The 14,055-nt window shown below is 39.1% G+C and overlaps 2 protein-coding genes across 5 annotated transcripts; one reads left to right on the top strand and one right to left on the bottom strand.

The window, feature by feature from the left end:
• Nucleotides 1-86: 86 nt before the first annotated feature.
• On the bottom strand, nucleotides 87-6,041 carry LOC105251940 (elongation factor 1-alpha). Of its 3 annotated transcripts, none has more exons than XM_011259066.3 (4): nucleotides 5,847-6,041; nucleotides 2,337-3,179; nucleotides 1,720-2,213; nucleotides 87-1,137 (listed from the first exon to the last, which is right to left on the bottom strand). In XM_011259066.3, exons 2-4 carry the CDS (start codon nucleotides 3,157-3,159, stop codon nucleotides 1,069-1,071), a joined length of 1,386 nt encoding a protein of 461 aa, XP_011257368.1. In that variant the 5' UTR covers nucleotides 3,160-3,179; nucleotides 5,847-6,041; the 3' UTR covers nucleotides 87-1,068. The 3 variants fall into 3 exon arrangements, with proteins under 3 accessions (XP_011257368.1, XP_011257369.1, XP_011257367.1); XM_011259067.3 differs by lacking the exon at nucleotides 5,847-6,041 and adding an exon at nucleotides 5,639-5,828; XM_011259065.2 differs by lacking the exon at nucleotides 5,847-6,041 and adding an exon at nucleotides 5,342-5,632.
• Nucleotides 6,042-7,005: 964 nt separating this feature from the next.
• LOC105251942 (actin-binding Rho-activating protein) lies at nucleotides 7,006-13,538 on the top strand. 2 transcript variants are annotated; one of them, XM_011259069.3, is made up of 4 exons: nucleotides 7,006-7,200; nucleotides 12,330-12,460; nucleotides 12,578-12,827; nucleotides 13,018-13,538. In XM_011259069.3, the coding sequence occupies exons 1-4, from the start codon at nucleotides 7,168-7,170 to the stop codon at nucleotides 13,123-13,125; spliced, it is 522 nt and encodes a 173-aa protein (XP_011257371.1). In that variant the 5' UTR covers nucleotides 7,006-7,167; the 3' UTR covers nucleotides 13,126-13,538. The 2 variants fall into 2 exon arrangements, with proteins under 2 accessions (XP_011257371.1, XP_011257372.1); XM_011259070.3 differs by lacking the exon at nucleotides 7,006-7,200 and adding an exon at nucleotides 11,290-11,542.
• Nucleotides 13,539-14,055: the final 517 nt, after the last annotated feature.

Below are 14,055 nucleotides of genomic sequence, written 5' to 3' on the forward strand. Positions count from 1 at the left end.
TTAATAACAATTATTTGCCATCTATTGCGAAATTACGAGAAAATACGCAATATAATCGGGAAGAAAATAAAGAGACCACTGAAAAATGCAATTAAAGATTTTTTTATTACATCAACATAATACTGGCTAAGGGTCAAAACAATATCATAGAACGCGTCTATGGTCAGCGGGAGGGTAGAGCGCCGAGGTTAACATGGGCGACTCGCGACGGATGTCTCATCCTCTCCAAGAAGGTGATTCTTCGCCTTCAGAGAGGGGAGGTAGCCGGCGACTCGTTGACGATGAAGGGGGAGCATATAGTCTCTAATGATCCCTAACTACAGTTAAGTATCTTATAAGTATAATAAAACTAATCGCGCGCACAGCGAGGCAACCAAGTCTCGGAACAAATCAGCCTTAACGAACCCTTCGAAAAGAATCGATCGAGTGAAGTCTTGCTGGGACGCGCGAGCCAGCGGTGCTCGCCTCCTCGTCGTCGTCGTCGTCGTGGCGGAAATATTCGTAGCGACATTGTCTCGTTGATACATCGATGAGATATTCGACGGACGAAGAAGGGCGATGCAGCCGCTGTCTCGCTCTTCCCTCCCGCTGAACGAGGACGAGAAGATCCCAGGCGTGGCTGTCTTGGCGACACCCCGTTTGTTGTTGTTTGCCGGATGTTGTATCGTCAATTGAAAAACCTAACTACACAGAGTCCAAGGGAACTGAGTACCTGGTAATATCGGACACATATCGTCAATATCGAGTAATTAATGATAAACGCGGTAAGACGCGAGGCGACGCGTCCCCCTAGCATATGTGAGGCGTGCGCGGGGCGTGGGTGAACTGAATGTGCAGGTTCGGATAGATGCGCGGGTTTAACACTACCGGGTAATGTAACGGGGGTAAGCACAACATCTTATGACTTTTGGTATTAGTCGACGAGTAGTATGAGTCGAGCATAGGGGCAGCCACCGCGGTGGCGTGCTGCGTCCTGACGGGGGGCCCCCGCTGCGCGGGGACGGCGGGGACGCCTGCTGACACGGGGCACCATTCGGCGGACTGCGAGCTTCCGAGGAAGCTTGATGGTTACTTTTTCTTCTGGGCTTTCTCCGCGGCCTTTGTTACCTTGCCTTGGGTGTCTTTGAATGTGACGCTCTGCGAGAAAACGAATCGTTCAATATTCTCTCATTTCGTGCGATCATTATAATTAATATTTTGAAACAATCGATATTCCGTAATATTTTTTTTCCAAATTAATTTTTATTAAAATTTGTCGTTTTATAATTTTATCGTTTTTTTTTTAAATATATGTCAAAAATAAAATTGCTTTCTTCTCTAAATTAATTTCTATAGGAAAAAACGATAAAATTGATTAAGAGCAACAGAGAATTCATTTATAAAGAAAATTAAATTTTGCACGAAATTAAATTTTTTATTACGATAATTTATGCATAGCAGATTATTTTCACAGGTACTTTTTGAATTGTTATTAATCGCAAATTTAAAATTAATAGAATATAGATAGAGATTTTTTTATATTTTATAATGATGAAGTGATTATTATGCATGAAGTAAAAAAATGTCATGACGATATCTTTGCGATCTGTTAATTCAAAATCAAAACAATTACTTTATAAGAGTGGAATAAATTTATAATTCATAAGATGTACCTACGATCTCACAAGCAGACTTGGTCCAGTCTTATCATATTTCTCCCTTGCAAGATAATTCGTTTACCTTAATAACACCCACGGCTACGGTCTGACGCATGTCGCGGACTGCGAAACGGCCCAGGGGTGGAAACTCCTGGAAGGCCTCGACGCACATCGGCTTGGTCGGCTGCAGCATCACGATGGCCGCGTCGCCGCTCTTGATGCTCTTCGGGTTCTCCTCGGTGGTCTTGCCGGTACGACGGTCGCATTTCTCCTTAATCTCGGCGAACTTGCACGCGATATGGGCGGTGTGACAGTCGAGCACCGGTGTGTAACCGTTGCTGATCTGTCCCGGATGGTTCAGCACGATGACCTGGGCGGTGAAGTCGGCGGCTCCGCGCGGCGGCTGATTCTTGGAGTCGCCGGCCACGTAGCCGCGCCTCAGCTCCTTCACGGAGATGTTCTTCACGTTGAAGCCGACGTTGTCGCCTGGCAGGGCCTCCGTCAGCGCCTCGTGATGCATCTCGACGGATTTCACCTCAGTAGTGAGGGCCGCCGGCGCGAAGGTCACCAGCATACCTTAAAATTGCAAATCAGTTAGCTGAAGATTTCACATTGATCTTTGAAGACAGAGACAGTTATATCCGAGGACAGTTATATATAATAAAATGATTATTTTTCCAATTTATTCGCCATACTCACCTGGTTTCAGGATACCGGTCTCTACGCGGCCGACAGGCACGGTTCCAATCCCACCGATCTTGTAAACATCCTGAAGCGGCAATCGCAGTGCCTTATCGGTGGGTCTGGAGGGCGGCAGGATGGCGTCGAGCGCCTCGATGAGCGTCTTGCCATCGGCGTTGCCGTCCTTGCGCTCCACCTTCCAGCCCTTGTACCAGGGGGTTTTCGGAGACGGTTCGAGCATATTGTCGCCATGCCAGCCGGAGATGGGCACGAAGGCGACCGAGGCGGTGTTGTAGCCGATCTTCTTGATGTACGACGACACCTCCTTCTTGATCTCCTCGAAGCGGGTCTCCGAGTACGGCGGGTCGGTCATGTCCATCTTATTGACGCCGACTATCAGCTGCTTCACGCCCAGCGTGAAGGCGAGAAGCGCGTGTTCGCGAGTCTGCCCGTTCTTCGAGATCCCGGCCTCGAACTCGCCGATACCGGCGGCGACGATCAGCACCGCGCAGTCCGCCTGGCTGGTCCCGGTGATCATGTTCTTGATGAAATCGCGATGACCGGGCGCGTCGATGATGGTGACGTAGTACTTGGCCGTCTCGAACTTCCACAGGGCGATATCGATGGTGATGCCGCGCTCGCGCTCCGCTTTAAGCTTGTCCAGCACCCAGGCGTACTTGAAGGAGCCCTTACCCATCTCCTGCGCCTCCTTCTCGAACTTCTCGATCGTCCGCTTGTCGATACCGCCGCATTTGTAGATCAGGTGACCGGTCGTCGTCGACTTGCCAGAGTCCACATGGCCGATCACCACGATGTTTATATGGATCTTTTCCTTGCCCATGATGTCGAGGTTCTAGCTACCTGCGAAAATAAATCGTTGAAAATTCAGAGGTGATCGATTCAAAATTGATCGAGCGGTAGACAGAAAAAAAATGGTGTATCGATTTTAATCTAATATCGTGTTCTTCTCCCTTTCGTTGTAGAACACGACGCAATATCTGTATATAAACTAGTCTCCGCTGTTAAATCGGTTGTACATTATAGACTCAAGGGAGACCCTTATAAGCTAGTGTTGAGCCTCTATACGTGTAGTTTGGCTATAGACAATTCTAAAAATATTGTTTTATAAATAAGCTGCTTTCTATCGGCTGCTTGTTTGAATATGTACGCAATGGTAATTTAAATATTAATATGAGACCGCAATAATGTTATAGCTCTACGTACGATGTAAAAGACGTGTAAATTACATAAATATAGATTTTAGCAAAAAGTTTAATAAAAAAAATTAAATGCAATTTCAGCATAAATGTTTATTAACACACGGGAAACGAGAATTACCGCTTGAGTCCGCATATAATTTATTAATAAAATATCTATTGCTATATCTATTGATATATCTATGCGTGAATAGAAAATGTGTATCAGAATAATCTTTAATAATATCTAGACAAATATATTTTTTTACACAAAGAGACTATGTATATTTAATACTATAAAGTATGTCTTTTATCAAATTATATAATTGTAATATCAATTTTCTTTTATATTTATATTAAAATACGAGGGAAACTTCGCGCACAGCGCGTTGATTGGACATTAAAGAGGCAATAAATATTGACGCGAGGACAGAGGACCTTTCGCAAGCCACAAAGGGTATTGATTCGTTTCAAGGAGAGACCCACGCAGGGCTCGTGAACTCTCTCTCTCTCTCCCTCTCTCTCTCGACGTACGTCTATAAATATGAGTGGTATCGGATCGAGTATGCGCGGTTATTTCCCGCCGAGGCGATTGCGAATTGCCGCGTAAAAAGGCGAAAGAATGTTTTCGCCACTCGATTATGTCGATTCGAGTGAGTTTAATTAGAGGGCTAACTCGGCCGCCTTCCAATGAACTCGTCAAATCGAATCGTATCGCGCGGCCCAGGTAATCCATCCCGCGAGTCCGCCTTTTAGATCAATAAAGGGTGTATGATACTGCCCTAGCAATCTCGGCCTACGTACAGGGTGCGGTGCGCAGGGTGTTTTAAAAGTTGCCTGTCTGTTTCGAGCGACGGACATTAAGAGCTGCATGAATATTAGATTCACGTCTCATAATAAGGAATTTAGATTTTAATATGAAAGGGGAATAATTAAAAATAATTATTTAATAAATTATTTTTCAGAAAATTCGGAAAGCGATTATAAATTATTATTCAAATTATTATAAGCCTAGAAAATTTTCAGTTTAAATAAAGAAAAAAAAACATTATGTATTCTATAAATAAATTGTCTGGTGCATCTAAATTTTATTCTCATTAAATACATTTTTATCGAATCGTTATAAATTTTGAAAAATTACATTAAATTGCATCACAAATCGATATAATAACCGATATGATAACGATATTAATAAGTCAAAAATAGACTAGACGATTAATCAACACGCTAATCGTTTAATTAAATTATTCTTCTATGAAACATTTTAAGAGAGAATTATAACTTAGAACGTATTTTTCGTTTTTAATTTTCATTTTTAAAAATGTTCCTTACTGCAAGTCGCACATTAGATTATATCGTTTATAGCGGAAATGCACATTACGATATACGTAGCTGAAGAGAGAGGAAATTGAATAATAACCGACGTAGGCACGAGTGTTCCCGAGAGAGATGCGTCTAGAAAATAGGTATCGTGCAATTAGATTGCACCTCTTCATTTACGCGCGATGCGTTGCAAGCCGCGTTCATGGCTAGTCTGCCTCTTCTAATAATAGTCATAGCTCCACGAAGGCGGCCATTTCTCAGAGACGATTACTCCGAAGCATCGCGCCTTTGCGGTGTCACTGCACGAAGAGTCCCATCGAGAGACCATCGTCACCCTAAGAGCTTTTTTGCTCGTACGAACGCGATCGGAAACTTCTCTTCGACGTAGGTGGACGCGGTGGTCTCGGAAAGAGTACATTCGACGTACATTCGACATGCACGATGCGATTACGACACATCGCGCAATGACTTCGGGACCATCGTCGACGAATTGGTAGCACTTACCTCGATCGACCGTCGCCGGGAATCGATCGATCGCGACGACACACACCCGGATTCGCAGCAAGCCTCTCCACCGGGAGGTCGATCACGTAATCCTGGGAAGAATTTCGGAGAAGAATCGCGGGGAAGAATCGCGCGCGGAGCACAAGCGTCGATTATTTAATCGAACGTAACGCAATCACCGTCGCGTAATGGCCGGCCTTTCTGCCCTCGCGTTGCCAGACTCGCGACCGCTCGGAGGGAATCCTTTAGCTATCCGCTCGGAGGAACCCCCGGCTCGTGAACGTGCGACGGGCTTACGAGATGCGACGAGTCGTGGGCGGATTCGCCCGAGGAGCGGCGCGCCGGCTCGAATCGATACTCTCGCTGGCTGGCTGGCCGGCGCGCGAGCTTGCCGGCTGGCTTGAGCTGGAGCTTGCACCGATCGAAGTCCTTCCCTCGCGACGTCGGGAATGTTATCTCGATCGAGGAGCTGATTGATCGTCGTCGTTCGGGACGATTTACTCACCCGGGGGTTCGCCGTCGACGGATCTCCGCTTCGAAAATCACCGCTTCGACGTGCTTTCCGCGCACGCAAGCTCGAGGAGCGACAAGGAGAGAGAGAGAGAGAAAGAGAAGGAAAGAGAGAGCGAGATCGTGAGGGGGTGGAAGGGAGAGGGTGGACGACTGGGAGAAGGAGGAAGAGAGAAGGCTCGATCCGGGGTGGATGAACAAACGACCGCCGTGCCATCTAAACGCTTTTGCGGCGCTTGCGCCCGCACGCGTTTCCGCGTTGCGACCCTTCCCGATTGGTCCCCGGCCCCGGTCGGCCGAGCGTCTATTTTCCTTCTCGGCGAGGACAAAAGAACGACTTGGTCGTCGTGGCCGACGCTCGCTCGCTCGCTCGCTTGATGCATTCCGCTCTGATGCGCAGGTCCGTCTCCTTTCAGAAGACATGTTTTTCACCGCGGTTTAATCCGCCAAGAAAGCGGCGGCGATGGCCGTATGTAATTAAATAATGAGATCGCCGGCGATGTATCTTGCGCGCTTTATTGCAGTTTTTATCGATCCTCCGCTCGCATTTTACGTCTGTGTTGAAGCAGCAGGGATGCATCGCGGTTCTCGTTTCGAGGACTTTGAGCTGGCGGGAAACCTAAGGGCGATGTCTCAAATCGTCGTGCATCTTTAAAGATATTTTTGAATTTCTTATTTTTATTTTCCATATTTTTTAAATATAAAAAATATTTCTTATTATTCTTTTATTAAATAATAATTATGAGAAGCCAATAAAATGATCATAAAAGTTTTTTTAGTATTAAATATTAAATGTTATAGATTGAGAGAATACAAGCGAGTAGATATTGTTGAAAGATTATAAATTAATACAATTAATATGTACGATTATAAATTAATACAATTAATATGTACGATAATAAAAAGCAGGTCAGCAGATACAATTGATGGCTGACCATGTTCGACTTTAACTACTGCATCTTTTTATGATGTTTTCGTATTTTATTTATGCGAAACTATAATTTCTATTGATTTTTTGCAAAAATTAATGCATTAATAATAAGAAGACTTATTACATTTTCGTTTTAATAAAAATTCAATTCAAATTCTCGAAGATGTCGGCTGCGTCACGTGCTCGCTATGATCATAAATAGAAGCAGCAGCTGCTCCAAAGTCATCGTAATGGAGGTCAGTGCTGCTTCCAAAGATCGCGAAGAAAATTAACTTCGACGTGCGCGATAACGTAATTTAAGATTCTTTGATTAATTCAATTAGGTAATCCGATAGTTTCTTCGATAGAATTTTGGCGCTCACGACGGTGGCTTTACAGCTCAGAGATGGAGACCTATAGTGATAGTGATTCTGAGGAGGTCAGTGGCAAAGTCGTGATGAATCGTTCTTGTAGATGAGTCGTATTTTGCAACTAAACTTATTAAATAAAGCCGTTGGTCTACTGTTGACATAAACATTTTTTCTCAAGATAATAACTGTCTGATCGGTGAAAGGATGACCGGATGTAACTATTGATTCTACTAAATTATATTAGGTTTTTATCTTTATTTTTAATTTTTTTATGCAAATATAATCACTCTTCATTGAATTTTCTAGTTGAATTTTCTAAATTTCGTTGATAAAGTCTAATATTTTTATATCAATAAAATACGTACTCAAGAAGCAAAAAATAACCATTTTTTTTCTAGTTCAACTCGGAACGACTGACAAAGGAAATCCTCGTAAATTTAAAAGCGGAGATTAGTCGACGCGAGTTCCGGATTCGTGACGAACGCAACCGAAAATAACGCGATCGTCGGCCAAAAATAGCAGGGAAAAACGAGAGAGATGCTCGCGATTTCCGCGATTGAATTGACGATTCATTCGTTATTCTAACATTAAACGTTTTAATATCTCTTTGATCGCATCGTCGATATTTCGGTCAGTCCCAGACGGTTAAAGACGGGGAATGCAAAACAAAACGTCAAATTCGAGACCGATCGAGATATTTAAATCTGCATTCCAAATTGGGATCCTCTCAATAACCCAGGAATGTAAACAAGATTTTGCGAATTTGACAACTCGTGGATACTTCCTGGTTTCCACTTTTAGCCTAGCGTGCACGTTAACGACACATTTAATAGATGTTCTATTTTATCCAGGTCGATCGTTACGTCAAGGCAACCCGCTTTCTTTAATCCTTTGTGTAGCGACGAGACACTTATGAGTCTCTTACATAGTGTTATCTTTATTTATAATTAAATTATTATAGAGTCTTATGTATGTATTTTCTTACGTTACATGCGTCTAATACATAAATTTAAGAAAATAAGTAAAAAAATATTAGAAGTATTTATAATACTATAAATACCGAATCTCTATAACGAAAGTAATTAAAATTGACAGAAATTCTCTCTTAATTTAGCTTTGTTAAAATTACTGAAATTACTTTGAAGATAGACTTTGAAGTTCTTAGAATGTCAAATATTATATTTTGAACTGAAAAAAAAACATCGCGTTCAGCGAGATCATTTAATCATGACTAGAAAATAAGGAACTCATCCTTTTTATGTGTATTTGATGACTTAACTTGTGTTTTCTCTCGCAAGTTTCTTTTGATGATTAATATTTTAAGAAGAATATATCAGTTTTTTTACTTCATCAATGAATAATGAACATTACATAATATATATTCTGTCGTAAAAGTACTGATTAAAAAGTTTAAGAGCTTGCGATGCGATAAAACGATACACTTATCTTTTTCGACCTCATATAATTTCTTTGTCTTCAAGGTAACTATTTTATTTATGTGTTGTTGATGGTTAATTTTTAGAAATTTTTTTTCTATAACATATCAAGATCTTCTGGAAGAAGAAAAGCCAAACAAGAGAACTCCATCAGATATATTGAAATTTTAAAAAAGATAAAAGCGAAGATAGACGAATTGTTAGTCGCGTGAAATATACCGGCTGTGACTAATAAAACGCGAGTGCCAAATATCTCGAGTTAGTGACGGGGAAAAGACTCGAATGCCGACACCCACGTGTCGTTGACATCGGTCAATGGCGCGTGCATTTACGTTAACGCACGTGCGTCAAAGTTTCACGCGTGGCCTTTCGACGTGCGATTGTACAGAAAAGCCACGTAAATTTCCTTAAATTAACTATATTATCTTTGACTCTCGCGTATTATTCCATTATTGCGGATGCAATAGTGAGAGACGCTTCATTAAATTCTTAAATTACTTATCGCTATACCAGATGTCTAGATAATTCAGGAAATAACTTGATGTCATGCATGCGATCTTCTGACTTTAATTTGGCCCCGATTACATCAGTTCGTCAACGCGGATTCGCTTAATTACTTCGAAATTTGCGATGTGCCAAAAACGAGTTGCGTATCTTATCGGTTGGAGATTGCTTTATGATGGTTTTGAATGCCTATCACAGAATAGCATCGTATTTAAATTTAGATGACGTTGATCATGATCTCTAAAAGAGGGAACGAGCGATTCCATGTAAGACGCTGTTACTAATATTCAGAAGAAATAATAAACTATAGATGTATGGCAGCTTCCTGCAGCAAATAGGAGCATTTAAATGTGTTTTGCGGGGAAAATTCCTCTAAAGTTTATCACCTGACTGTGTTTATGAGGATAACTTTGCAGTTTCATTGAGAGACATCGCTACCATAAATTCCAGCATTCTATTTCCGTTATGTCCTACGAATTCACCCTCATCTTCTACTTATTTATGGCAAGCACGTGGCTGACTTCCGATCTTGTACGTTGTCTTACGATAGTCTCATTGCATTATTCCAGTAAATTTTGCTTTATTGCACTTCTGATATGAGTTTCCGTTACAAAGAAAACAAAAGACTTCACTATATCACATCACGAGGGTCATCGGTAAGATAATTTATAGAATCCTCTGCGCGATGATCGTTATATGTACGGTTTCTGGAACTTTTAACAGTGTATTTAAAACTCTGAATCTAAATTTGACTCAAAAATTTCAGTTATTCGAAGATCGAGTCTTTTCGTTCGATTCTATAAATAGCAAGAATTGAAAGAAATTGTCGATTTATTTTATTGTTCAAATTTGCTAAAATTTTTAAGGAAATTATTTTCTTCGGGGAAAGAAAAGAAGAGGAAATTTCATTATGAATGCACATTTTCGGCGATTAAAGATGACGTTTTAATTTGTTGATGAGTGCAAAAACAAATTTAATGTCGAAATATATTCCCTGAATGCTAAGAATGTGATGTCATAAACATTAACTTGTTGAAGCTCCTTTCATAACTAACTGCGATGTTTGCGCGCAGTTAATACTTCATAAAACGAAAAAAAAAAAACGATTTGCGTAATAAATTCCACGAAATATAATTTAATTTGTATGAATAATATCGCAGAAATTTTGAGTTGTGGCGCTATTATTATTAAAAATATAATTTTGTAAATTATAACTGCTTCTTTTGTAAATCTTCAGTTACATTTTTAACTTATTTTATATTAATTTTTATAAAATAATAATTGAAACGTTTAGATGTAACGTTTAGATGTAACGTTTAGATGCATATTCTGCCAAATGAAAACAGAATTTGCCGTGATAATGAAATAGCACGTGACTTCGACAGACATTATGTAAAGCAGCGTTGACAGTCACGCACAGAGGGGATGATGAGCGGGAGGGAGGGGCACAACTTATTCGATTCTTATAAATGAACTCGCAGAAAACTGTTTGTATATTAATGTAAATCATCCTATATCCGGATTTATGCGCGTCCACACGCCAACTCGTATATTGTCAATCTGTCAGTGACAAATTGTCGCTGATGCTTCCTCGCAGATGGTTAATTTAGGACATCAAATTCACGCCTTACCGTCAAATACTCGTTGCACATCTCATATCTTCTTGCCAGATGTACTCAAGTGGCTTGAATGATTACGATTGTCACGTGAAGATTAATTTCGATAATTTCGATAAGTAATAATTCAGCATGTAAATGAAACATAGTAATTATTCATATGAAATTTTATTTAAGAATAAATTTTCAAAATTTTTAAAATTTTTGTTAATAAGATAATAAAAAAACATCTAGATTACATTAATTAAATAAAATAAGTCTGAATCAAAATTCCAGAGTCAAGTTTTCAATTTTTGAAATTATGCCTTCTGAACAGTTAAAGATTTATGGCAACGAAGTGATATTCCCTGGAAATGTTAGGATCTGTTTCTTGTAAATATATCGTCAAGCGTTTATCAGATAAATAAACGAAAGAAGAGAAATTCGCTTGCGAATTAATTCCCGAAAGCAGAACATGAATGAATCCGCGGGCCAGCTGGGTCGCAGCATTTGAGGAATTATCACTTCCGGAGCGCGCAGGGTCGTCTGGCAACCAATCAAGAGTCCGGGAATCGTCTCGGAAATGCGGCAAATATTTCGGCCCGAGCCGAAATATCGAAAGGTGGGAGCCTTTCGGTTTCTTATAAAAAGAGACGCGCGACGTCGCGACGTCGTATTCACACCGGTGGTGGACGAGCAAAAACGTCATACTCGATCTCGGAAAATCGAAGGGTGAAGCATACAGTGTCGTTTTAAAATAAATTTTATCATTTAATAGATAAAATATCCTTTCTTAAGTTTTTTTAAGACATTGGTTTTATTTTGTAAAACTTTGTTGGATTAAAATTAAAGCTGCAATGTCTTCGGCGATGTATGTAAGTATTAGTGAAGTTTTTCAGTTACACAACTAGAATTATCTATTAATCAATGGAATTATCAATAGAATAATCAGTAGAATTATTAATTAATAATAAATATCCTGAAACATACGAAATCAAATGGAATTTTCAAATAGGGGGATAAATATGAATGGAAAAATATTTTAAATTGAAAATAAAAGAGTAAGAAAATTATAAAAATGTAAATGGATATCATAATTTTTTCACAAGCATTATGCGCGTAATTGTTAAGATCACATTTAAAAGAATATATTTAAAAGAATATATAATTTTAATATTTAATAAATAAAGTGCAATTTAAAAACAAAATGCAATTTGTCTTAAAAGAGTGACATTTCCAGATTAGATTTAGGTTTTTTTCCTAAAGTGGTAAGATAGCTAAAGTTCAGTTTTTGAAACGAATAGGGAGATATGAATACGTACATTTGTCAAGATGCCACTAAGACATCATTTATGGTCAGGGTCAATGCATATGTTCAGATTGGCAAAATTCCAAAAATTCCTGGCTTATTAGGCGTCGAGTGACTTAATCCATTGACGTCTGCGTAGTTTAATATGCAGCTTTTTTTTCCAAATGACTCAAAGTTAAAGGTTTTCAGGGAATTTACATTCTTATGTATTCCTTTTTTTCTTTTTTAAATTTCAATTATATAGAATTGTATAGAATTATTCTTTACGCGAATTTGCAAAGTAAACTAAAATGTACTAAATTGACTAAAAATAAAGAATTAAAAATAAATGTATCTTTGTACCACTTTTGAAGGAATCCTTGGGTGCCAAGGTTGCCATGTTCAATCAATATGCCAGCAAACACAAAGACAAGCAGAGCAAAAATCCATTCACATCTGGTTTAAACATTGAAAAACCAACATTCTCCAAAGAGGAATACGGCAGGTACTTAAAATTTAATTAGATTTGCCATTTGATGAGAATTTTGTTTTTTAATGCGACATGTAATTCCATCAATACTATTTACAATTTAACCGTGATATTATTATTGATTCGCTTCAGACCAGAAGCAGGTTCCTTATCGGATTTGCGTGGTCGCAAAGCGAATGATGATATATTGAAAGAAATTCTGGAGCTTTGCGAAATTATTAGTCAGGAAGGTACACCCTGTCGGGATCAACCTGACGTAATTGGCATCACGTTTGGTGACATCTTCAATATTTATACTAATATTAGTAGTAAATGCGTTGGCCTATTATTGAGAGCGAGGAAGCAGAAGTATTTAGAATTCGAAGGCGAATGCCTTTTCCAGGTAAATTGGCTTGAGAGTGAAATAATATTCTTATGTTTATAGATATAGATTTTTCAAAATCTAATTATTACGAATGTATCGTCGAGGATTAAACTTGAAAAATACATTGATAATTAATAATTAATGTGTTATGCCGTTAATATTTATGTTACATTGTATTATATAACATAAATTCGATTTTTTTCCGCAGAGGAGAGACGACGACGTGCCGATATTTTTAGTCAAGCCCATCGAGGAAATTCGTAAGGAGTATAATCAGCGACTGGAAGAAACCCGGAAGAATTTACTGGACAGTTAATGTAAATGATAGAAAATTAATAATTATATAATAATTATTATCTAATTATTAAATAATTATTATTTTCTAATTCTATTAATATTATCTATCCTCGAAAGAACATTCGCAGTCTGTATTTATTCGCCTATATTTTATAGTAACACAAATGACCATTGTATAATATACGATTTGTTGTATTCTTCTCGTTTCTTCTCGGATTTTATACAAGAATGAGTGGAAATCGATGATATTAAGAATGGATGAATGTAAATGGATGTAAATATTTCAGGAATAGTGCAAATGAGATATGTTAATGCGATAAAATGATCAGTACGATTAATACAATTTTTATGGAACATCTCTTTGAGACAGTCATCTTTGTATAAATATAGCGCGTAATAAATAATTAATACATCTTACATATATCTCTCACTTCATCTCTCTTAAAGACATTTCGATATATAGTTTGTACATCTCGCATATCTTTTTTATTCAAACAAGATTAAACCCTAGCATGTATTTCTCTTTTCAAGCTAAACAATTTCACGTAGGAGCAGATTTTCGAGGAGGAAAGGAAAAGACGTGTGAAGCAAAGAGCAGGTAATCGCATAATTTATATTTGTATATACAGTCACTTTACAACGCGCACTTTGTTACACAGTGTAGCTCGATTACTTTAGGTCAGCGAACGCCAGGTGTGTGATCTCGGTAAAGACGATATCAAAGTAAAAAAGAAACTAATTAATAAGAGGGGCGCCTCGTGGCGTGCATCTCTCGCGTGGAAAAGACGACGCTGAAACGAGTATTTAATGTCCGTCCGAGCGGAAGCTTCTCGATAAGCCTCCTTAACGTGACATCAGGACAGACTAAGAGGCCTCGTATTTTCACCGCGCATTTAATGCAGGTGCTTGAGCCTCGCTTCAAAGCTCTTGCGTCGGTCTGGGAAAAGTT

The sequence above is a fragment of the Camponotus floridanus genome, unplaced genomic scaffold, assembly GCF_003227725.1.
Source record: "Camponotus floridanus strain SB8 unplaced genomic scaffold, Cflo_v7.5 scaffold59, whole genome shotgun sequence".
Taxonomy (NCBI): domain Eukaryota; kingdom Metazoa; phylum Arthropoda; class Insecta; order Hymenoptera; family Formicidae; genus Camponotus; species Camponotus floridanus.